The following is a 26,153-nucleotide window of genomic DNA, read 5'->3' on the forward strand; positions in this document are numbered from 1 at the left end:
TTAAGAGACAAAACAGATGAATGTAAGGGAAGGGAAACAAAAATAATATAAAAACAGGGAGGGGGACAAAACAGAAGAGACTCATAAATATGGAGAACAAACTGAGGGTTGCTGGAGGGATTGTGGGAGGGGGGATGAGCTAAATGGGTAAGGAGCACTAAGGAATCTACTCCTGATATCATTATTGCACAATATGCTAACTAATTTTGATGTGAATTAAAAAAATAAAATAAAATAAAATAAAACAAATTAGAATTTAAAAAAGAAAGAAGTTAAAGAGGACAAAAAGATATGGGAAAACATTCCCTGCTCATGGATTGGAAGAACAAATATTATTGAAAATGTCTATACTACCTGAAGCAAACTACACATTTAATGTAATCCCTATCAAAATGCCACCATCAATTTTTCACAGACGTAGAACAAACAATCCTAAAATTTGTATGGAACCAGAAAAGACTCTGAATAGCCAAAGCAATTTTGAAAAAGAAAAGCAAGGCTGGAGGCATCACAATTCCAAACTTTAAGCTATATTTCAAAGCTGTAGTCATCAAGACAGTATGGTGCTGGCAGAAAAGGACACATAGATCAATGGAACAGAATAGAAAGCCCAGAAATGGACCCATAACTATATGGTCAACTAATCTTTGATAAAGCAGGGAGTAATATACATTGGAAAAAAGACAGTCTTTTAAAAAAATTCATTGGGAAAATTGCACAGAAACATACAAAAGAAAGAAACTGGCCCACTTTCTTGTACCACAAACAAAAATAAATTCAAAATGGATGAAATACCTACATGTGAGAAAGGAAACCATCAAAATCCTAGAGGAGAACACAGATAGCAAACTCTTTGACATCAGCCATAGCAACTTCTTGCTAGATACATCTCTGGAGGCAAGAGAAACAAAAACAAGAATGAACTCTCAGAATTTCACCAAGATAAAAATGTTTCTGTGCACAGTGAAGGAAACAATCAACAAAACTACAAGGCAGCCTATGGAGTGGGAGAAGGTATTTACAAAAGACACATCTGATAAAGGGTTAGTATCCAAAATCTATAAAGAAATTATAAAACTCATCCGCTTCAAAATAATCCATTTAAGAAATGAGCAGAAGACATGAAACGACATTTTTTTCAAAGAAGACATACAGATAGCCAACAGACACATAAAAAGATACTCACTATCACTCATCATCAGGGAAATACAAATCAAAACTACAATGAGATATCATCTCGCACTTGTCAGAATGGCTAAAATTAACAATTCAGGAAACAACAAATATTGACCTGGATATGGAGAAAGGGGAATGTTCTTACACTGTTGGTGGGCATGCAAACTGGTGACGCCATTCTGGAAAACAGTATGGAGATTCCTCAAAAAGTTAAAAATAGAACTACCCTACAAGACAGCAATTACACTACTAGTTATTTACCCAAAGGATTCAAAACACTGATCTGAAGAGACACATGCACCCTGATGTTTATAACAGCAATATCAACAATAGCCAAATTACATAAAGAGCCCAAATATCCATTGACTGATAAATGGATAAAGAAGAAGTAGTATATGTACACAATGGAATATTATTCAGCCATCAAAAAGAATGAAATCTTTCCTTCTGTAACAAGGATGGAGCTAGAAAGTATTGCTAAGCAAAATAAGTCAGTTGGGAAAAAATGCCATATGATTTCACTCATATGTGGGATGTAATAAATGAAACAGATGAACATAGGGGCAAAAAAAAAAAAGAGAGATAAATCATAATACAGGATCTTAACTATAGAAAACAAACTGAACATTGCTGGAGGGGAAGCGGGTGGGAAGATGGATTCAATGGGTGATGGGTATTGAGGGCACTTGTGATGAGCACTGGGTGTTCTATGTAAGTGATGAATCCCTAAATCTACTCCTAAAGCTGATATTACTATATATGTTAACTAACTAGAATTTAAATAAAAACTTGAAACAATAAACAAATAAATGAATAAATTATTATGAAAAATAACCACTCAGTTAAAAAAAAACAATTAAAACAAATGAAACAAACAAAAGCACCTTTGTGATCTTGTAAAATGTTCCCTAAATAGGATCCCCGGAGAAAATCTATTCACAGTAAAACAGAGTTTGAGTTGTTCAAATTGAAGATTTTCCATTGGATAATGGAAAGTTTACACTAAAACTCACAGATACATAATAGAGTAGAGGAGATACTAGCAAAATCTAGTGAAAAGGGGGCTCTAAGATTTAAATTATGCATGCAGATTTTGCAAAAATATGCAAGAAAAACAAAATTAATAGAAAAAGCAGGCAAAGGATGTCAAAATATAATTCACAGCATGACAAACACAAATGGTTAAACAGTATATGAACAATGCTGAGTTATCAGGAGAAAATCATATTAAAATAATGAGATCCTATTTTATATCCTCCAAGCATAAAAAAAAAATACCATCAATTGGTGTAAGGAATGTGAAGAATTAAACTATAGAAGAATTAAACTATAGAAATTTCTAGTGAGATTTTATAAGTATTTTGGAGACAAATTTGGTAATTCCTAGTGGAATTAAATGTTTTTACTTTATAACTAAAAAAACCCACTCCTACACATATACCTATTTTAGGACTATAAAAGAAGTATACAAAGATATTGACGTTAACAGTAATTATAGGTCATTCGGGTGTTGACTACTTATATAAAAAATGCACATAATGGGAATTGAAATGAATAAACAATGAAAAAGAATGACTTATGCAGAACAACATGGACAGTTTTTTTAGATTTAGTATTGAGTGAAAACAAATAATAACATCAGATTTATTATCCAATATTATTTATAAAATTCAATATCCAAATAATCCTCATGAACATGTAGCTACATAAGCATATCTAAAATTAATTGAAAAGACACATTTTAAGAACACTGGAGCTTTGGGGCACCTGGGTGGCTCAGTTGGTTGACCATCAGACTTCTGCTCAGGTCATGATCTCATGATTCATGAGTTCGAGCTCCACATTGGGCTCTGTGCTGACAGCTAGGAGCCTGGAGCCTGTTTCAGATTCTGTGTCTACTTCTCTCTCTGCCCCTCCCTTGCTTGTGCTCTGTCTCTGTCTCTGTCTCAAAAATAAGTAAACATTAAAAAAAAACAATAAGAACACTGGGGCTTTCACTTTTCTAAAGAGAAGAGGAATAGGAGCAAAGTTGAATATGCAGGAGACAGAGAAATAAAAATAGAGCAAAAGAAGCCCTTTAAAGAAACTGATGCTGATGCCACAACACAGGGAGCAGAGTCAGTGGATTGTAATTGTGTTATGTGGTGACAGATGGTAGCTACCAATGGTGAACATAGCATAACTTTATACATTTGTTGAATCACTGTGTTGTACAACTGACTAATGCAACATTCTGTGTCAACTACAATCAACTTTTAAAAATAATGAAGAATAAAGAAAGAAAAAAAAGGAACTGATGATGCTTGCTCCCATAATTTGAGGCATATGAATATTTCACATGAGGCTCAAAATGAAAAATAAAATAAACAAATCATTCTTTCTAGTATACAGCTGTATATACATCACATTTGAAAAGTCTTTCAATACAACAAAAAACATGATAGGATTTTCTTTAAGAAAAGCACGTTGCATTTTCTCAGGAATATATTTTTCAAGTTACTCTATCATTATTATCATGATGCCATCATAAAAGTCATGACAAATTAATACCAATCCATTCAATAGCATGGTTTGGGAGGTACCTATCTAACAATGGTCTGTTGGAAGCCCATGAGAACTTATGAGTGAGCTTATTGGACCCATGGAGGGCATCGAGTATGCATGTGCAAATGACTGTGAACATGGATGGATGAATGTAAGACCCCTATACCCGGGAGATTAACTGTCCACAGAACACATAGTCAATGTTGGGCTGGATTACCAGAGCTCCTTGCTTTTAGAGAGAAAGAAAATAATTTTCTTCTCCTTCCTGCCTGTCTGTCCCAAGAAGGCTTTTTAGGCACAATAAAGTAGGGATGGAGTAGTTCCCAGAGGGAAAAGTCCCTGAGGCCCTGGAGTTATAACTACACCCAGATAGTTCAGGAACTAACCAGAACTCCAATATCATTGGAGCCAGACCCTTGCTCACATCCTCTGTAAGTGAGTCTGGATAGGGGCCCCTGAGAGGCAGCTATTCCAAAATTAATCAGAACATGGGGGGCACCTTTCTTTTCAGTACAGATTTGTGCTGAGTCAGTACTGCTGAAGCAGTCTGCAAACCAGGTTGTAGAGATTTCATCCTGTCTCAGGTCAGGAAGCAAATGTAAGAACCTGTGTTCTGGGACCTTCCTTTTTGCCCTTCTGTTGCCTTTTCTGATCTTTTACTGAGTGGTGCCAGATTCAGAGATGCAGGGATTTGTCCATAGGAAATGAATAGGGGTGGGGTGGAAAGCCTGAAGAGTGATCATCTGCAGCTTAATTTAGATGATTTGGAGTTTTCAACTGAACATACTGAAGGGGCTTTAAGGCAAAGAATCAGCACACAAATGCTTGAATCATGGAGGAGAAATTAAATTTAAGTAACATTAGAGGTTAAAGACAGAGACCACAATTTGGGGTCAGTGGGAGTAAGAAAGTAGTTCCTCAGATTAAGCTTCATCTAAAGAATTTCTAAAAGCTATGCTGTAAAAACAGAAAACTATCCCCAGAAGATCATTGCACTCAGTAACGTCCTAAACAATATTTTGGAGAGATGTCTCAACTTCTGAGTTTCTGGAGTTAGGTGGTCCTTATAATTAGTAATTAATACATAATAATAATAATAATAATAATAATAATAATGGACACAAAGTAAAAGGAAACAAGAAGAAAATTGTAATCTGAGCAGTGAAAGCAGGAGTCAGAGTTGTAAGTGCAAAAACAAGGGACATTCCGGATTTCTGGAAAATGGCCCAAGGATTTTATGTGCATGGGGGTGGAGGTAAGAGAAACCTAGAAACATATAAAACAAAATGCCAGATACGATATACATTTCTGTATCACTGTGGTGACACAGGACACAGGTATATTCATATAGTCAGTGGTTTGGACCTAACTTTTATTTCTTCCACATCCAGACCCTGCTAATTAAGCTGAAAATACAGATAATATCACTGAGTCTCAGTTGTCCATTTCAAAAGATAAATTGTTAAAATGGTGTACTTAACCTACCTACTTCAGAATGTTATGAGTCACATATGAAATATGTTTAAAATTCATCCCAAAATTGCCAAAGTCACTACTAATGTATTCTGCTAGAAAGAGAACAAGAATTGGAAGCCATCTAAATCTCTTCTACATATCATGTGGGAGCCATGCCTGGCAGGCACCAGCTGCACAAACCCTTGCTTAGGGAAGCAGAGGATCAGGAGTAAAGAGAAGAGCCCTGTAAGGGAATGCCATTCCTTCCCGCTCTGAGAGCAAGCCCCAGACACTAACAGGTTCTCCTGATGGGGAGAGTTTAACAGCAGCCTGCAGCTGGGGAATAGAAAATCATATCTGGAAACAAAAATACTATTTGAACCACTCCAGGAAAACGAATGTTTCTAAAGTGATGGGGTTTTGGAGTCGTGGGGGTCTGGAGCTGATGGCCAAGAAAGAATTCTTGAGATGTGTTTGGTGCAAAAAGGTGATTTTGTTTTATGATTTTTTTTACCTCAATACCTAGAGTTTCTTGTCTCGCAGCTTCAAAGAATGAAGAGGTATACACAAAATGAGCAGCAGGCAAAACTTTATTAGAGTAATATAAGAAAGTAGGAATAGAATGAAAGCTCTCTTTATAGAGAGGGGGCATTTGAAAGTGAATGCCTGTTACTGTAGGCAAGGGTCTTTGTTTTATAAGGTTTTGGTCACCACCTCCCTCCCACCTTTGTTTCTTCTCAGGTCCGACCCTTATTGGCTGGGTAACTCTAAATGTCAACTCATTCCTTTTTGATTGGCTCATTTCTTTTACATGAGGGGTGGTCTATGGCCATACCGTTCCTTGTGCGTCATATGTTTTATGGTCTACTACTCACTTTTCGTCAGGTCTTTTGTCAAATTCCTGAGGGGAACCTGAGGGGGAATAGCGGCATCTGTTACAGTCTTAAGAGGAACCTTACACCCAAGAGGGTTTACTGTGGTCAGACACTCCCAGCATTATTCCAAAATATGTGTTTTTCCCTATCCAGGGGCCTCAGGTCCTCATCTTTCCCTCTCTGCCAATTTTATTCTATATTTCCCTCTCATAATTTTATTAAATCACAGGGACAGGACCCATGGGCAGAAAGAGCTGCACTGGGGTTGTGAAGAGTGACCAGTTATATACCATGGAGTTGAGGGAGGTAAAGGCAAAAGGGAGGCCTACAAAAGGACTTTCATATGTTAAAGATACCTGAGGCCTTGCTATTGTAAAGCTAAGGTTGTTTTCTCTCTAGTCAGGCATTAACATTAAGTCAGTAGGGAGTTAATGGAGAAATGCTACACTGTGTATTTGCTTCAAGTATTTGTCAATGGGCTGCAGGTTATAAAGGAGTTTAACTATACCTACCATTTCCTTCTTGCTTTTGTTCCCCACATCATTGTGGAAGGGAGGGTGATATTGGGGTTCTGGGAAACTAAATCTATAGGTTTCTGGAGATTAGGTTGTTGACAAGATTGCCTTTTTCTTATAATTTACTATGATTTATGTAAACTGATGGAGACTCATATTCTGCATGACTGTGGTCTCTATCAGTTAACCATTTGTTTTCCCCTTTCCTTTGGGCAGCCAGGAGTGCCTGAGCAATGTCACACATATCTCACTGCCGCCGCCCCCCCCCCCATGGGGTGGGGGAGGGTGGTGTTAACTTTTGCTTTGCCCTCAGCTTTCCTAATACTTCCTCATCATAGAGGTATGAAAACATTGTTCCGATCTGAGTTCATGATTTAATAAAACTCTCTTCCTTGCTACTCTAACCCCTATGCCAAACTATTGCTCCTCCATCAGATTCTGTTGTCAAAACTATTCATTGTATCACTGGTGAAGTTTGTGTTTTCTTTTTTATAGAATTGATGGGGCAAACATACTATCATTATAATTATTCATGAGATGCAGAGGAATCCTAGAAATTACTCCAACCCAACCCACTGTGTTAAGCAAGAAGATCAGCGTAATACAGTAATGAGTGAATACAATTGTGAGCTATAATTTTCCTTGTTGGTAATGTGATATTATAACATATCTCATTGGATGCTGAATAATTCAATGGGATGAAGCCCTAGGAATTCTAGAAATTCCAAATCAATATGCAATTTATCTTATATAGTGAACCTCAAGAGTAATAAATAGGGAAGTATTTAAACTCCCAATGAAAAAGTGTTTCTAAACCCACAAAGTAATGGTTTAACAGAGGCCTTGGTGCATGTAGATAGATTTAGCTACAATGGACTGCATGATTTGAAGTACCCCAAAAAGACCTGATCCTCACCTTTGACTAGCCTTCAGTCATCTTTCAAATCTCATTCACAATTCAGGGGGGGACAAGCACCTTAGAACCCTTCACCCTTAATGTAAAGGAGAGAACCACCTCACTTCATTTAAATTATTTTTCACCAGCCTATGTCCCATGTCAGAGGTACTCAGTCTCCTCTACATTCTCCTAATTGTTTGTGCAAGACCTGTCATTTGTTCTTATTTTTACCCATTGTTTCCTGAATGATCTTAGTTTGCTTCCTTGAGAAAGGGACAGTTTCGTTTTCAACATTGTGACCCTAGCACCTAACAGAATGCCAGGGGAGGACGTCAAATGTTAGAGAACATGGCAACATCGAACTGGGCTTGGAAACAGAGGAATGTGTACCTGTATCATTATACTAATAATGGAAAAATAAAATAGAAATGGGATGCAAAAACTTTAAAGATAAGACTTCATCACCCTCACACTATTGCAACCAGAACAATCAAGTGTTCACCTTGTCTGATGGCAGGTATCGGTCTCACAAAGCTATGTGGAATTGCTCCTTCTCCTCTTGAGATTGTTTCTTCTCAAAGTTAAGAATCGTACAAATATGAAGATATATAGAAAGGAGAAAAGCAATTTTTTTGGCAGGATCCACACCTCCCTCATTGAATGACTGTTTAGAGATAATGAAGATTAACTTTATTTACAAGGCATCATCTTTTTTTAAGTTTTTATTTATTTATTTTGAGAGAGAAAGCATATAATCAGGAGAGAGGCAGAGAGAGGGTAGGAGAGAATCCCAAGGAAGCTCCATGCTGTCAACACAGAACTGTGAGATCATGGCCTGAGCAGAAATTAATAGCTGGACGCTTAACTAACTGAGCCACCCAGGCACCCCAGGGCATCATCTTTTAAATCTGTAATTAAAACAAACTATAGCTGAAAACTCAGAATGGGGGTGACATAGACCCAGGGACATTTATCTGTGTCCCTATTTGTGCCAGGTTCTGTTTCCTTATCTGTGTAAATGGTTACAGTTGAATTGACAAATTGGGGAAAAAACTTTCAAAAAATAGTTTTCTAAGTAATTTTCTCCTCTTTGGTTTCTGCAAACATATTACAATTCTATTAAAAAAAAAACCTTGAACAAATCAAACATGTAAAAACAAACCATATTACCTCAGTCTTCTATACTGTTTAGTGATAGGAGTGGCCCTGGAGCATGGCACAAAGGATAAACAGATGAATTCACATGGCTCTGGATGACCAGCTAGGACTCACGAGTTTCACCTAACTAAAGCAAATTGTTCTAAATTCATGTGTCTTAAGTCAGTATCTAATTTTTATCCTAATTTTACAGATCACTGAAAGAAAGCTGCAGAAATATATATGACAAAATATGACAATATACCAAAATGGCACCATCACCTCTGAGGTTTCAGACTTCCTCCTGAATTGTTTTGTCAGGTCCCCTAGCTGGAAGTTCTGGTTGTCCCTGCCCCTCAGCCTTCTCTTCCTTTTGGCCATGGGGGCCAATAGTGTTCTCCTGATCACCATCTGGCTAGAGGTCTCTCTGCATGAACCCATGTACTACCTGCTCAGTATCCTTTCCCTGCTGGACATTGTTGTCTGCCTCACTGTCATCCCCAAGGTCCTGGCCATCTTCTGGTTTGACCTCAAGTCCATCAGTTTCTATGCCTGCTTCCTCCAGATGTACATCATGAATTGCTTCTTTGCCATGGAGTCCTGCACATTCATGGTCATGGCCTATGACCGCTATGTGGCCATCTGCCACCCACTGAGGTACCCATCCATCATCACTGACCAATTTGTAGCCAAGGCTGCCATTTTTATTTTGGCCAGGAATAGTATTGTTACAATGCCTATCCCCATTCTATCATCCCAACTCCATTATTGTGGGACAAATGTCATTGACAATTGCATCTGTGCCAATATGTTTGTCTCCAGGCTCTCTTGTAATGATGTCACCATTAGTCGCATCTACCAGTTTGTTGGAGGCTGGACACTGCTAGGATCTGACCTCATCCTCATCTTCCTCTCCTACACCCTCATATTGCGAGCTGTGCTGAGACTCAAGGCAGAGGGTGCTGTGGCCAAGGCCCTGAGCACATGTGGCTCCCACTTCATCCTTATCCTCTTCTTCAGCACCATTCTTCTGGTCTTCGTGCTCACTCATGTGGTGAAGAAGAAGGTCTCCCCTGATGTTCCAGTCTTGCTCAACGTCCTCCACCATGTCATCTTCTCAGCCCTCAACCCCGTTGTGTATGGAGTGCGGACCCAGGAGATCAAGCAAGGAATCCAGAGATTACTAAAGAAAGTGTGCTCATAAGGGCAAGATCTCTGCATTCCTAATATAGGATGAGTTTTGAATCAATGATGGGTGAGTGGGCTGGAATTCATAGCTATTGGATATTGTGTCTTCTTTAATAAAACTGAAGTTTCATTGTATGTTTCCCTTTCTCTCACTTTTACTTTAACAATATCCTTGATCCCTTTGCCTTTCCACCATGCACATTATCCTGTTTTGACAAAATACTGGGATTTCTTGGACAGGTACCTTAGTGAGAATTTTATTCTTGAGTATACAGCTATTAATATGCCATGTCTTTGTGTTCTTGACTATACAACTCTGGATATTTTGGGGTAGTTGTGTAATATGCAATGTATTTTTATTCTTATTTTTATCGAAGGGAGCATTTTGGAGACAAAGACATAGGGGTGAAATTTCAGTCCTGAATGATGGAAAGTTGCTTGTGGTCTATAATTTGGTCTGAAATTTGGCGGTCTTTTGAAATGTGCATTGCAAGAGGATTGGGATTTTGCATGGGTTTCTCATTGTGCAGTGATTAGCAATGAATCTGATTAGGTTTAAGGGGCTTCTAAATTCTCCTCCCCGTTGTGTTTGTGCTTTGGACATTTATCTTTTGGATCTAGGGTATCATATTTTATGGTGTGCAAACATAGCTCTGTTAATGACTGAAGAATTATAAGGATTATAATACATGATCCCATAATAATAATTTAAAATGCTTAAAACATATTATCTGAACATTGCATCATATTAATTGGAGAGTTTCTAGGCACACTTTGTGTTCTGGGAATTTTGTTAGATATTAAAACACAAAAATAGAATATTGTTTTTTAATATCTCTCATGAATTCCCAATGGGACTGAGGCCCAGTTGTGCACAGCAATAACTTACTCATCAGTGCATCCTGTATTTCCTCTGAACCAAAAAAGAACAACTCCCCTTATTATGATCAATTTAGTGAGTCAGAACCCAAACTGCATCCTGTGCTGTAATAGTACAGAGACTTGAAAAGGTATAGAGTGGTGGTCCACAAACACATATCCATTTAAATTCACTAGGATAGTCCCTGCATAAACCAGAGTTCACAGCGGATAATGGTGGACAAAAGTAAATTTTACCAAGTTATAGTTTCAGTACAATTGTGTCAAATATGGCATCTGCACTAAAGATGACAAAGTCTCTAGCAATTTACTATGCAGATATTATTCTGGCTGATGTGTTCTTCTCAGTTAATTCTCACCCAGAAAATATGCCAAGAGCAGTTTCTATTGAACTGGTGTAGGCAGCAGTATACAGTCAAGGACTTTCTCTAGGCTACATTAACCGTTTTGCTTTTTGTCACAATATAGACCACAAGAACCTAGAACATTGTTTTAAATGATTTTTTAAAAAATATTTTTAAATGAATTTATTTTGTTTTTATTTGTATTTATTTATTTTTAAATTCCAGTTTAATTAACATGCAGAGTTATATTAGTCAGGTGTACAATATAATGATTCAACAATTCTATACATTACTCAGTGATCATTACACTATGTGTACTTTTAATTCCTTTCACTTATTTCACCCATTTCGCACTCACCTCCCCTCTGGTAACCACCAGTCTGTCTTCAATATTTAAGAGTCTAATTTTGTCTGTTCCTTTTTTCTTTATTTGTTTTGTTTCTTAAACTCCACATTTGAGTAAAATCATTTGGTATTTGGCTTTCTCTGACTGACTTACTTCACTTAGCATTATACTTTGTAGATCCATCCATGTTTTTGTAAAAGGCAACATCTCATTCTTCTTTATGATTGAAAATAGTCCATCCAATATGTATACCACATCTTCCTTGGTCATTCTTCTATCAGTGGACACTTGGGGTGATTCCATAATTTGGTTATGATAAATAATGCTGCATAAACATACTGGTGCTCATATATTTTCAGATTAGTGTTTTCATATTCTTTGGGTAAATACCCAGTGGTGGAATTACTTGGTCATATGGTAATTCTATTGTTAATTTTTTGAGAAAACTCCATACTTTTTTTCACGGTGCCTGCACAGTTTGCATTCCTACCAACAATACAAGATAATTCAATTTTCTCCATATCCTCACCAAAACTTCTTTCTTGTGTTCTGGATTTTAGCCATTGTGACAGGTGTTAGTTGATATCTCATTGTGGTTTTGTTTTGCATTTTCCTGATGATCAGTGATGTTGACCAACTTTTCAATTGCTTCTTGGCCATTTTTATATCTTTTTTGGTGAAATGTCTGTTAAAGCCTTCTTCCCATCTTTTAATTGGATTAATTTTTTTTGTGGTGTTGAATTGTATAAGTTCTTTGTATATTTTGGATATTAGCCCCTTCACAGGTATTTCATTTCCAAATATCTTCCCCTGTTCAGTAGGTTGTCTGTTAGTTATGTTCATTATTTCCTTTGCTATGCAAAAGCTTTTTATTTTGATGTAGTCTCCAGAGTTTCTTTTTGCTTTTGTTTCTTGTGCTTTAGAAGACATATATAGAAAAATTTTACTACTGCTGATGTCGACAAATTATTGCTTGTGCTCTCTTCTAGGACTTTTATGATTTCAGGTGTCACATTTAGGTCTTTAATCTATTTTGAGTTTATTTATGTCTATGGTGTAAGAAAGTGATCCAGTCTCACTCTTTTGGATGTAGTTGTCCAGTTTTCCCAACACTATTTGTTGAAGTGACTGTCTTTTTCCCTTTGCATATACTTGCCTCCTTTATCATAGATTAATTGACCATGTAGTTGTGGGTTTATTTTTGGGATCTTTATTTTCTTTTTTGGATCCATGTCTATTTTTGTGCCAGTGGCATGCTGTTTTGTTTATTACAGTTTTGTAGTATATCTGTATATCTAGGATTCTGATACTTCCAGTTTTGTTCTCATTTTTAAGATTGCTTTGTGTATTTGGGGTCTTTTGTGGTTCCATACAAATTTCAGGTTTATTTGTTCTAGTTCTGAAAAAAAAATGTTATTGGTATTTTGACAGGAATTGCTTTAAATCTGTAGATTACTTTGGGTAGAATGAACATTTTAACAATATTTGTTTTCCCAATCCATAAGCATGGAATATTTTTCCATTTGTTTGTGTCATCTTTAACTTCTTTCATAAATGTTTTATCATTTTCAAAGTACATGTCTTTTACCTCCTTGTTTATTATTAGCTATATTATTATTTTGGGTGCAATTATAAATTAGATTGTTTTCTTAATTTCCCTTTCTGCTACTTCATTATTACTGTATAGAAATGCAATGATTTCCATACATAAATTGATTTTTATCCTTTGACTTTACTGAATTCATTTATCAGTTTTAGTAGTTTTTTGGTAGAGTCTTTTGGGTTTTCTTTTTATTTTTTTAATTTAAATTCAAGTTAGTTAACATACAGTGTAGTCTTGGCTTCAGGAGCAGAACCTAGTGATTCATCTCTTACAAATGACACCCAGTGCTCATCCCAAAAAGTGCCCTCCTTAATTCCCTTCACTTATTTAGACATTCCCCCACCCACCACCCCTCCAGCAACCCTCAGTTTGTTCCCAGTATTTAAGAGTCTCTAGGGGCGCCTGGGTGGCTCAGTTGGTTGAGCGTCCAACTCTTGATTTTGGTTCAAGTATGATCTCCCGATTTGTGGGATTGAGCCCCGAGTCAGGTTCTGTGCTGACAGCACAGAGCCTGCTTGAGATTCTCTCTCTCACTCTCTGCTCCTCTCCAGCTTGCTCTCTGTCTCTCAAAATAAATAAACTTAAACAAAAAAAAGAGTCTCTTATGGTTTACTTTCCTCTCTATTTTTATCTTATTTTCCTTCCCTTCCCCTCTGTTATATGTTTTGTTTCTCAAAGTCCACATATGAGTGAATCATATGATACCTGTCTTTCTCTGACTGACTTATGTAGCTCAGCATAATACCCTCTAGTTCCATCCATTGCCATTGTTGCAAATGGCAAGATATCGTTCTTTTTCATCACTGAGTAGTATTCCAGTGTGTGTGTGTGTGTGTGTGTGTGTGTGTGTGTGTGTGTGTGTGTAGTTACATCTGCCTTATCCATTCATCATTCAATGGACACTTGGGCTATAGTTGATATTGCTGCTATAAACATTGGGGTGCATGTGCCCCTTCGAATCAGTATTTTTGTATCTTTTGGATAAATACCTAGTAGTGCAATTGCTGGGTCTTAGGATAGTACTATTTTAATTTTTAATGAGCCTCTATGCTGATTTCCAGAGTGGCTACCCTAGTTTGCATTCCCACCAACAGTGCAAAAGGGTTCCCTTTTCTTCACTCTCCCACTAAACTTATTGTTTCTTGTTTTGTTCATTTCAGCCATTCTGACAGGTGTGAGGTAACTTATTGTGGTTTTGATTTGTAGTTCCTTGATGATGAGTGATGTTGAGTATGTTTTCATGGGTCTGTTAGCCATCTGGATATCTTCTTTGGAAAAATGTCTATTCATGTCTTCTGCCCATTTTGTCATTGGATTATTTCTTTCTTGGGTGTTGAGTTTGGTAAATTCTTTATAGATTTTGGATACTAACTCTTTATCAGATATGCCATTTGCAAATGTCTTCTCCCGTTCCATCAGTTGTCATTTACTTTTGTTGATTGTTTCCTTCACTGTGCAGAAGCTTTTTATCTTGATGAGGTCCCAATAGTTCATTTTGGTTTTGTTTCCCTTGCCTCTGGAGACATGTCAATAAGAAGTTGCTACAGCCGAAGTCAAAGAGGTTGCTGCCTGTTTTCTCCTGTGGGATTTTGGTGGTTTCTTGTCTCACCTTTAGGTGAATTTATTTTTGTGTATGATGTAAGAAAATGGTCCAGTTTCATTCTTCTGCATGTCACTGTCCAGTTTTCCCAGCACCATTTGTTGAAGATACTGTCTCTTTTCCATTGGATACTCTTTCCTGCTTTGTCAAAGATTAGCTGGCCCTGTATTTGTGGGTCCATTTCTGGGTCTCTATTCCATTAATCTCTGTGTCAGTTTTTTTCTTTTTTTCCAATACCATACTGTCTTGATTGCTACAGCTGTGTTATGCAGCTTAAAGTACAGAATTGTGATGCCTCCAGCTTTGGTTTTCTTTTTCAACATTACTTTGGCTATTTGAAGTCTTTTGTGGTTCCATACAAATTTTAGGATTGTTTGTTGTAGTTCTGTGAAGAATGTTGGTGTTATTTTGATATTATCATGCCATATGCAAATAGTGAATGTTTTACTTCTTCCTTCCTAATTTGGATGCCTTTTATTTTTTTTCTGGTCTGACTGCTGTGGCTAGGACTTGTATAATCATGTTTAGCAAAAAGTGGCAAGAGTGGACACCTTTGTTCCTGATCTTAGGAGAAAAGTTCTTAATTTTTCACCATTTTTTAATGATGTTAACTGTAGATTTTTCATTTATGGACTTTATCATCTAGAAGTATGTTCCCTCTACACCTACTGTGTTGGGTTTTTTTCATGAATGGATGTCATACTTTGTCAAATGCTTTTTCTACATCTGTTGAAATAATCATATCTTCTTTATCCTTTCTCTTATTGATGTGATTCATCACATTGATTGCCTTACAAATACCGTACCATTCTTGCATCCCAGTAATAAATGTCAGTTGATTATGGTGACTGATTTTTTAAATTTATTGTTGGATTCTGTTTACTAGTAGTTTGTTGAGGATATTTGTGTCTATGTTCATCACAGATATTGGCCTGTAGTAGTTGTTGTTGTTGTTGTTGTTGTTGTTGTTGTTCTTCTTCTTCTTCTTCTTCTTCTTCTTTTTGTAGTGTCTTTTTCTGGTTTTGGTATCAGGGTAATGCTGGCCTCGTAGAATACACTTGGAAGCTTTTCTTCCTCTTCTTTTTTTTTTTGGAAAAAATTGAGGAGAATAGGCAGTAACTCTTTAAATGTTTGGGAGAATTCACTTCTGAAGGCATTTGATCCTGGACTTTTGTTTGTTGGTAATTTTTTATTACTGATTTAATTTCATTGCTGAGAATCGGTCTATTCAAATTTTTTGTTTCTTCCTAATTCAGCTTTTGGATATTTTCTAGGAATTCATCTATTTCTTTCATGTTGTACAATTTGTTGGCATATAGTTGTTCATAATATTCTCTTATAATCCGTTATATTTCTGTGATGTTGGTTATATCTCCTCTTTCATTTCTGATTTTGTGTTCTCTCTCCCTCCTTCCATTCCTCCCTACTCCTATCTCTCTTTTGTCTGATGAATCTAACTAAAGTTTTATTAATTTTGTTGATCTTTTCATAGAACCAGCTCCTAGTTTCATTGATTTATTATATTGTTTTATTTTTGGTTTCTCTTTTGTTTGTTTCTCTTCTAATCTTTATTATTTTCTTCCCTCTACTGGTTGTGGATTTTGTTTGTTCTTTTTCTAGCACTTTTAAGTGTAAGGTTAGGTTGTTCATTGGACATTTTTCTTGCTTCCTAAGATAGGCCTGTATTGCTATAAACTTCCCTCTTAGAACAGCTTTTGCTGCATCACAAAGGATTACATCCTTTATGCAATTAGGATTACTTCCTTTATGGAAGTATGGATTACCTCCTTTATGTTTGTTAATATCTGCTTTTTGTATTTGATTGCCCCCATCTTGGAGCCATAAATATATGTAATTGTAATTGTTGTAATTGTTGGATTGTTCCCTTTATGATTATATAGTGTTCTTCTTTGTCTTTTGTTACAATCATTGTTTTAAAGTGTATTTTGTCTGATATAAGTATTGCTCCCTGGCTTTCTTTTCACTTCCATTTGCATGATAAATGTTTTCCATCCCTTTACTTTCAATCTGCATGTGTCTTTAGGTCTAAAATGGATCTTGTACACAGAATATAGATGGATCTTACTTCTGTTCATTTATCCCTTCCATCACTCTATAGAACCTGGAGCATTTTGATACTCCAATCTCACTGATCCACTATATGGACAACATCATATTAATCAGTTTGGTTACACAGAAAGTGTCAAGAACCCTAGATTATCTGATAAGACACATGCACATGACAGGGTAGAAGAGAAATGCCAAAAAGATTCAGGAGGTTGCCTTAGTCAGGATGTTTTTACATTTCCATTGGTTAGGAGCATGCTCAGACATCACCGTCATCTATAGGAACAAACTATTGTATCTTTCACCTCTTATCACTAAGAAAGAAGCCTTTTTGGATATTGGAGACAACACGTAACACCATTGAGAATTCTGATATGATCCATGATCTGTTCAACAGGTGACATTGAAGGTTAACAATTTTTTTTTGAAGGCTCACAATTTTTACTGGGGCCAAGAGCAAGACAGAACTCTGCAGCACATTCAGGCTGAAGTTCAGCAGCCCCACTTCTCGGACCATAGGATTTTGGAGATACAGTTGTGTTTGGGAGATACAATGGTATTAATGGTAGATAAAGAATCTATGTGGACTCTGACAAGTCATAATATAAGGGTCCCAGGATAAACCCATAAAGTTTGCAGCAAAGACTTCTTCAGAGAGCTAGTCACAATTCAAAACACAGCTCCAACTGTCTGAGGCAAGAAATAATCAACTTGTACAGGCAGAGCAGCAATCCATTCTATTAAGAGAATAGTATTTTTGGAGTTGCCTAGAGCAACTACAGAGGGCACAAATTACGCTAGCTTTTGTCTCAGAGCTTATTTGGCTTATCTAATTTACATGAATGTCCTTCCCTCTCCTAACACCTGTGGCTTCAAGAAAGCTCCCTTTGATTAGATAAAAGGGGAGGAAGAAGCTTGGGTGTATGAATGAGTGAGTTAGCTCATGATGTGCAAGGTAGAAATGGACTGTTACCTCATTGCAGCCTCAATCATGGGTTAACTGCAAAGATGGAGACAGTGCTCTGAGCAGTACATATGGTCATCGACTTGGTATAAAGAGAGGATTAGTAAGATTTGAAAATCAGAGGCAAAAAGTATATGAATACCCTAATGGGATTTGGCACAAAGCATGCAGATCTTCACAGTTCACATTAATACCCACCTCAGAGCATGTGTCAGAGAAGAGGGGGCAATGGACAACCAGGCAACTAGAAGTCATGACTTCTAGAAACTTTGATTGTATGTGAGAGATATCTAGAATGACTGGTAAAGGAGGGAGATGAAGTACATGATTTATAGTTTCTGGACCAACTGCAGTAGCAGGAATATCTTAAATCCCTCTTTAGAAATTGTAACAGGCATTATCTAGAAGAACCAGTGGCAGGACAGAGCTAACTTGCATAGGGAATGGGAATATCTGACCAGCACAGGGGTAAACTAATGCAGACATGGTCGGTGCCCTGCACTTTCATTACACACCAACACTGTTCTGCAGACACCTGGGACTCTGCCTGGGAGTGCCCTCTGGCTGTGGAAGCATGCTAGATTCCTGGTTTGGGCAGGACCAAAAGTATTGGGGGATTAAAAATTTGAGAAACAGTTTTCAAATAATGATGGATAAAAGTTATGGCAATATCTTTCCAGTTCTTTGAATTATCACTTGTGTCTGTCTGCTACCACAGTCTTGTCCTGATTTATCCTGGTAGACATAGCTTTAATAATGATACTAGAAGCAAGTTATGTTACATAAGATCCCTGCATGTATGCTGTAAAGATATTTGAGATATTAGTGAGGTCTCATTGGATTCAATTGTTACCTCTATAGGTATTGAAGTATGTAAATCACTAGGGAGCACCTAAGAAACATCAGAGGTTAGACTTAAGAGAATAATATTAATTTTAGATGTTACTGAAATTTTTTGGAGGTAAGATGGCAGAGGAGAGGATGGCAACCATAAGTTTGCCTCCTCCCTCAAATACAGCTAGATAATTATCAAATCATTCTGAACTCCCAAGAAATTGATCAGAAGTCTTAGAGAACAAGGCTGTACATCTACAAATCAGAAAAATGACCCACAGAAGGTAGGCACTGTGTAGAATTTGTGAGAGAAAAGAGCTGGGAGCACTCCCCAGGCAAAGGAACCCTGACTGAGGTGGGAGTAGCACATGAGGAGGAGAGAGAGAAAAAGCACTGGGGAAAAAAAAGTGAAAACACACTCAGGGGACTGCACAAGAAAACTACTCCCCAAAACCTTTGACAGGGAAAAAGGAGAGGGTTAGTGTACTTCCAGTTTTCTATAAACAGCAGAACACAGATTCTGAAGTTTTGGAGGCCTGCAAAATTATCAGGTTTGCACCTGGGAAACTGAGCAGTGGGAGAGTAGACCTGAGCCCTGCCTGCAGTAGGCAGCCTGAGGATCCCTAGGGTCAAACAGAAAGAAGCAGTTCCCCTGCTGGGAGTGCTTTCAGGATAAGTGATGCAGCCTCTCCATGGACACAGGACCCTGTGGGCACCATCGAGATGTGCCACTCACCATTTTAGGAAAAAAGATGCTGGTTGAAGTCAGCAATCCCTTGCCCCAGTTGTGTGTTGCAATTTACCATAAACTGACCATCGTGTGGTCATGTGGCTGTCTTCTGTGACAAGCTGTCACTGGATACAACGCAGAGAGACCCTCTCCTAGATGACGAGTGCAGTTCTGTGCTGTGTGGGCCTCTGAAGTGTGGGGTTTTGAAACACAGTCATACCTGAGATGAAACACAGAAGTATTGTGCCATTTGGTAGGCAGACAGCTCAGACACAGATGAGGTGAGGTGGGGATCTGACAGAAACCAGGGACATGGGCTCATCACTGAGCATCTGTGATAGCTTACTGAAGAGGGGCAGCATGCATCCCCTTAAGCCATTTTCTCCCTGCACCCTCCAGCTTGATCCACCTCAGTGAGCTAAACAGCACCACCAATGGAGAACGGAGCTGCTACACCAGGTCCCACGCCCCTACACCCTGCAGGCACATCTCCAGTAGGGCAATTGCATCTAAGAATCAGAACATGCATGTCCCCCAGAAGACCAGCACAAACCTTTGCCTACACCAAGTCTACTGATCATAGAGTGTTGTAGAGCTTCAGCTCTAGAAGAAAAAGGATCTTGTGTCATTTGGCATTTGTTTTTATTTTTGTCTTTGTTTTGTTTGATACAAAAAGAGCAATTTTTAAAATTTTATTTATTTAAAAAATTTTTAAATTATTTTTTATTTTTATATATTTTTAAATTTTAATTTTTTCTTCTTTTTCTTTTCTTTCTTTCTACCTTTTTTCTATCAAGCTTCTTGTAACAAGAAAGAACTGGAAGAAATAATGACCAGAGATTTAATCAATGCAGATATAAGTAAGATATATAAGTCTAAGTTAGAATTTTAAACAATATTAAGGATATTAGGTAGGCTTGAAAAAAGCATAGAATACACTAGAGAATCCCTTACTGTAGAGATAAAAGAACTAATATCTAGTCAGGCCAAAATTAAACATGCTGTAACTGAGATGCAATCCCAAATGGAGACCATAAAAATGAAGATGGATGAAGCAGAGAAGTGAATCAGTGATACAGAACATAAAATTATGGAAAATAATGTAGCTGGAAAAAAGAGGGAAAATAAAGGTCATGGAATCAGACTTAGGGAACTCAGTGACTTATTAAAATGTACTAATAGTCACATCATAGGAGTCCAAGAAGATGAAAACAGAGAAAGAGGGACAGAAGGTTTATTAAAACACATTATAGCTAAAAACTTCTCTAATCTGAGGAAGGACACAGACATCAAAATCCAGGAAGCACAGATAACTCCCATTAAATTCAATGAAAGCCAACCATCACCAAGGCATATCATAGTCAAATTCATAAAATACACAGACAAGAAAAGAATCCTGAAAGCAGCAAGGGAAAAGAAGTCCTTAACCTACAAGGGAAGACAGATCATAGCAGCAGATCTATCCACAGAAACATGGCAGGCCAGAAAGGAATGGCAGGGAACATTCTGTGTATTGAATCAGAAAAATATGCAGCCAATAATAATAATAATAATAATAATAATCCTTATTTTATTATTTGTTTATTTCTTAAGAATTCTTTATCCAGCAAGATTGTCATTCAGAATAGAAGGAGATAAAGAGTTTCCTAGACAAACAGAAACTAAAGGAGTTCATGACCACTAAACCAGCCCTGCAAGAAATTTTAAGGGGGTATTGCTAAGTGGAGAAAACAAACAAACAAACAAACAAACAAAAAATATCAAAGCAACAACAACTAGAAAGGACCAGAGACCATCACCAGAAACACCAACTCCACAGGCAACACAATGGCACTAAATTCATATCTTCCAATAATCACTGATTGTAAATGGACTAAATGCTCCAATAAAAAGACATAGGTTAACAGAATGGTTAAAAAAAAAAGATCTGTCTATATGCTGCCTACAAGAGACTCATTTTAAACGTAAAGACAACCACAGAGTAAAAGTAAGGGGATAGAGTACTGTCATGCTAATGGACATCAAAAGAAAGCTGGAGTAGCCATGCTTGTATCAGACAACGTAGATTTTAAAACAAAGACTATAACAAAAGTGAAGAAGGGCATTGTATCAGAATTAAGGGATCTGTCTATCCATCAAGAAGATCTAACAATTGTGAATATTTATGCCCCAAACTTGGAAGAAAGCAATAATATAAATCAATTAATAAGAAACATAAAGAAACTCATTGATAAAAATATAATAATAGTAGACGACTTTAACACCCCACTTATAGCAAGGAACAAATCACCTAAGCAGAAAATCAACAAGCAAATAATGGCTTTGAATGACACGCTGTACCAGATGGACTTAACTGATATATTCAGAACATTCCATCTTAAGGCAGCAGAATATGCATTCTTCTCAAGTACATATGGAACATTCTCCAGAAGAGATCATATACTGGGTCACAGATCAGCCTTGAACGATTATAAAATGATTGAGATCATACCATACATATTTTCCAATCATGATGCTATGAGAATTGGTCAATCACAAGAAAGAATTTGGAAAGCCCTCAAATATATGGAAGTTAAAAAACATCCTAATAAAGAATTAATGGGTTAACCAGAAAATTAAAGAAGAAATAAAAAAAATACATGGAAGCAAATGAAAATAAAAAAAAAACAAAAACAGCAAGTCCAAAACCTCTGGGATGCAGCAAAGGCAGTCCTAAGAGGGAAGTATATTGTAATTCATGCCTATATCAAGAAGCAAGAAAAACAAAACTGGAGGCATCATGATTCCATATTTCAAGCTATATTACAAAGCTGTAGTTATCAAAACAGCATGGTACTGGCACAAAAAAACAGGCACATAGATCAATAGAACAGAATAGAAAACCCAGAAATGGACCTACAATTATATGGTCAACTCCTCTTCAACAAAGTAGGAAAGGATATCCAATGGAAAAAAGACAATCTCTCCAACAAATGGTGTTGGGAACACTGGATGGTGACATGTAGAAGAATGAAACTCTACCCTTTTCTGACACCATACACAAAAATAAATTCAAAATGGATCAAAGACCTAAATGTGAGATAGGAAACCATCAGAATCCTACAGGATAAAACAGTCAGCAACCTCTCTGACCTCAGCTGGAGCAACTTCTTACTAGACACATCACTGAGGCCAAGGGAACCAAAAGCAAACATGAACTATTGGGACTTCATCAAGATAAAATTGTCTGTACAGTTAAGGAAACAATCAACAAAACTAAAAGCAGCATACGGAATGGGAGAAGATATTCTCAAACAACATATCTGATAAAAGGTTAGTATTAAAAATCTATATGGAATTTATCTAACTCAACACCCAAAAAAACAAAAATCTAGTTAAGAAATGGGCAGAAGACATGAACAGACACTTTTCGAAAGAAGACATCCAGATGGCTAACAGACACATGAAAAGATGTTCAACTTTGCTAATCATCAGAGAAATACATACCAAAACCACAATGAATAACCACCTCACACCTGTCAGAATGGCTAAAATGAACAACTCAGGCAACAAGAGATGTTGGCAAGGATGCAAAGAAATGGGAACCCTCTTGCATTGTTGGTGGGAATGCAAACTGGTGCAGCCATTCTGAAAAACATCATGGAAGTTCTTTAAAAAAATTAAAAATAAAACTACTCTATGTCCCAGCAATTGCACTACTAGGTATTTATCCAAAGGATACAAAAATGCTGATTCAAAGAGGCACTTGCACCCCAAAGTTTATAGCAGAATTGTCAACAATAGCTAAATTAAGAAGAGCCCAATGTCCATTGACTGATGAATGGATAAAGAAGAGGTGGTGTGTGTGTGTGTGTGTGTGTGTATAATATTCCATACATATATATACATACACAATGGAATATTACTTGGTGATCAAAAAGAGTGAAATCTTGCTACTTGAAACAATGTGGACAGAACTGGAATATATTATGCTTAGTGAAATAAGTCAATTAGAGAAAGACAAATATATGATTTCACTCATATGTGGAATTTAAGAAACAAAACAGATGAACATAGGGTAAGAGAAGGAAAAATAAGATAAAGTCTAGCTGTTTTCTTTTAGAAAGTTTCACAGAACTTCTTTTTGTGAACTGATTAATTCTGTTAGATTTCAGAATCCAGAATCATCTTATAGAAATCTAATAACAGAGATATTCCTATTAAATCATGCCAACTTATGGCAGCCTTTGGCAAGTTTAGTCAGTTGTGCAGAGTAAGGTTGAATAACATACATACAAGATAGCCATATAGTGGAACAGTGGTCATGACATGTGGTGAGGGCAAGAATATAATTAGTGATGTCAGTGGAGATGATTTTGTCAAGTTGGTTTAGAAAGTCCATAGGGGTTAAAGCACAGGTATAATACAATAGTACATGATAGTGTTTAGAATATAAGCTCTGCACTGGGCCTTGGTTTTTCCTTCTAGCTGAATCCAATCACTACACACACACACACACACACACACACACACACACGTATACTATACACACACACACAAAACATGTATACATATTTATGTATATCATATATTTCATCAAGACTTGGGAAGTTGAGGATCAAACATATTTAGGGTTAAGAATTCTTAAGACTTGCTCCTGAATCTGCTTTTTCCCGACCCCATAGATAACAGGGTTGAGTGCAGGTGGTACAACCATATGTAGATTGGCAAGAAATATATGAATATATCCAAGGATGCTATGACCAAAGCGGTGGGTCAGAAAGGGAAAAATGCTGGGATGTAGAAGATGAGCATGACACAGATGTGGGAGCCACAGGTGTTGAGAGCTTTGAATCGGGCATTCCACGATGGTAAAAGACTGTATAGAGTATTTTCATGTACAAAAACCCAGTTACAATAAAGTCAATTAATCCCACAGAAAAAGCAACCATACCAAGTAAATTATTGGTCCTGATACTGATACAGGAAAGACAGTCAATGCCCATGTCTTCACAGTAAGTGTGGGGGATGATATGGGCACCACAGAATGACAACAGCAAGATGAGGAAAACAAAAGGAATAACAAAGATTAAAGATCTCATGATCATGACTATACCGAGAATGGTCACCACCTTGTTTTTGAGAGTCATGGTATATCTCAGGAGATTGCAGGTGGCAACATAGTGATCTATGGTCATGACTGTCAGTATCCCAGACTTGAGGCCAGTGCACAGATGAGTCATAAACATCTGTGCAAGGCAGGCACCAAAAAGAATTTCCCTGAAATTGAACCAAAAGATGCCCAGCATCTTGGGAATAGTGGCAGAGGACAGGCTTAGGTCAGTGAAGGCCAACATTGTCAGGAAGTAAAACATGGAGACTAGGCTCAGTCTGAATTATAAAGAGGATTATAACATTCCCCAGGAGTGCAATCAGATATACAATACAAAAGGGGAAACCAACCCAGATGTGAAAAATTTCCAGGCCTGGAATCCCCAGCAGGACAAAGGAAGAAGGATGGGATTGAGTAGTATTATGATAGGCCATCTTCATGGTTGCTGGTAAGTTTTTTCACATTGTGTCAGGACTCCGATCTCATTCATGTCATTCTTTCAGGCCACAGAGAGACATGGAATTAATTCTCCACCTTAATCCTTAGTAGAAGACCCTGGAGTGAAAAGTGATAAATGATTTTAAAAGCTCCCAAATACAGAACTCACCAGATTCTGGACATCTTGTTTTTCTGTCCAAGATACATCCCAAATTTGATACTCTGAAAATAGTCTTAAGAATGATGTAAAATTACATCATTGTAATGATGTAAAATGATGTGCTTACATTTTAGAGGAACTTCCGTAATGTTACAATGGAGAATGGGCTGCAGGGGCAATTGGAGTTTGATGCAAGTAGGGTGAACGATGATGCTAGCCTGATCTAAATAAATGATAATGGAGATGGAGAGGTGAAGGAGTATTCAGTAAATTGACAGAGAACAGTATTTGATGTGATTTGGGGGATGAAAGAAAGCAATAGGTCACGTTTAACTTCCAGAATTCTGTGTTAGGCAAATGAGCAAATATTGCTGCTATTCAGTGAGAAAGAGTACATAATGGGAGTGATTTTTGTTTGCTTTAGTTTATGAGAGTAGGTGTTGACATCAGTCCTGAAATAAATAGATATGAAGTTCGTATTGAATCAAGTAGCAATTCTCAATAGGCAGAATATCAGTTAAGTTCCCACTATTGTTGAAACTCAGTTTTAGGGCTTCCGTGAGTTTATAAAGTACCAAAAATCTATGCATGTGCCTGTAGGAACCATAGGATTCATGTTGTTATTAAAACTATCATATTTTTCCCCATGTTCATAATATTTAATCTCTGGAGAGTCATACTGGGGAGAATATCACAATAGTAAATGAATGTCTGTATCATCAAAGCCCCCTCAGGTAACTAAAGAAGAAAGAGGTAGAGACAAGAGCCATTCTCAAAGATGACAAATCAAACGTCTTCAGGAAAAATAATCTCATAAATACGTTACATGGGGATTCATGTATTTTCTCTATTTGTGCACCTGCCTGTATAACTGTGTTAAAATATATTGTATAATATTGACTAAATCAAACAAAATAATACAGCAGGTTAAATATTGTCTGTGGGACTAAGGCATGGACATATTTTAGTGTGGGCATTATTCTGTGTAGCATATCTGCTATATTCCTTTCCTTTCTAAGCTACTATTACAAGCTGAGGTCTGAATAAGAATTCAACACTGGGGTTTTAAAAGAGCCTGTTTTATTGTGCCTACTCAGTAAAAGGAGAGTGTGGCAATGTCAACTACCCACATCATTCATGTCATCCAAATCCCCCCTTTGACCTCAATGTCTGAGTGTTCTTCCTTGGAGTGGATGTCATTACAGGACAATTATGGTTGTGTCTCCTCTTAGAGTATGTCTTAGCTGATATTCTTCACCCCCAGCAGTTCAATTATTTGTTTAATGGAAAGTCAGAGAAGTCAGACTC

At 37.1% G+C, this 26,153-nt stretch overlaps 1 protein-coding gene and 1 pseudogene across 3 annotated transcripts in view; one reads left to right on the plus strand and one right to left on the minus strand.

The window, feature by feature from the left end:
• The first annotated feature begins 7,585 nt into the window (after nucleotides 1-7,585).
• LOC113597075 (olfactory receptor 56A3-like) overlaps nucleotides 7,586-26,153 on the plus strand; it is a 118,062-nt gene continuing 99,494 nt past the window's right edge. For all 3 annotated transcript variants that reach the window (XM_053203589.1, XM_053203588.1, XM_053203587.1), the window contains exon 1: nucleotides 7,586-9,855. In XM_053203589.1, coding sequence (XP_053059564.1) covers nucleotides 8,854-9,804 — 951 coding nt within the window. In that variant the 5' untranslated portion in view covers nucleotides 7,586-8,853 and the 3' untranslated portion in view covers nucleotides 9,805-9,855. The remainder of the gene's footprint in view (nucleotides 9,856-26,153) is intronic.
• On the minus strand, nucleotides 23,753-24,681 carry LOC106977799 (olfactory receptor 52E5-like; annotated as a pseudogene).

Source organism: Acinonyx jubatus, chromosome D1 (assembly GCF_027475565.1).
Source record: "Acinonyx jubatus isolate Ajub_Pintada_27869175 chromosome D1, VMU_Ajub_asm_v1.0, whole genome shotgun sequence".
Lineage (NCBI taxonomy): Eukaryota > Metazoa > Chordata > Mammalia > Carnivora > Felidae > Acinonyx > Acinonyx jubatus.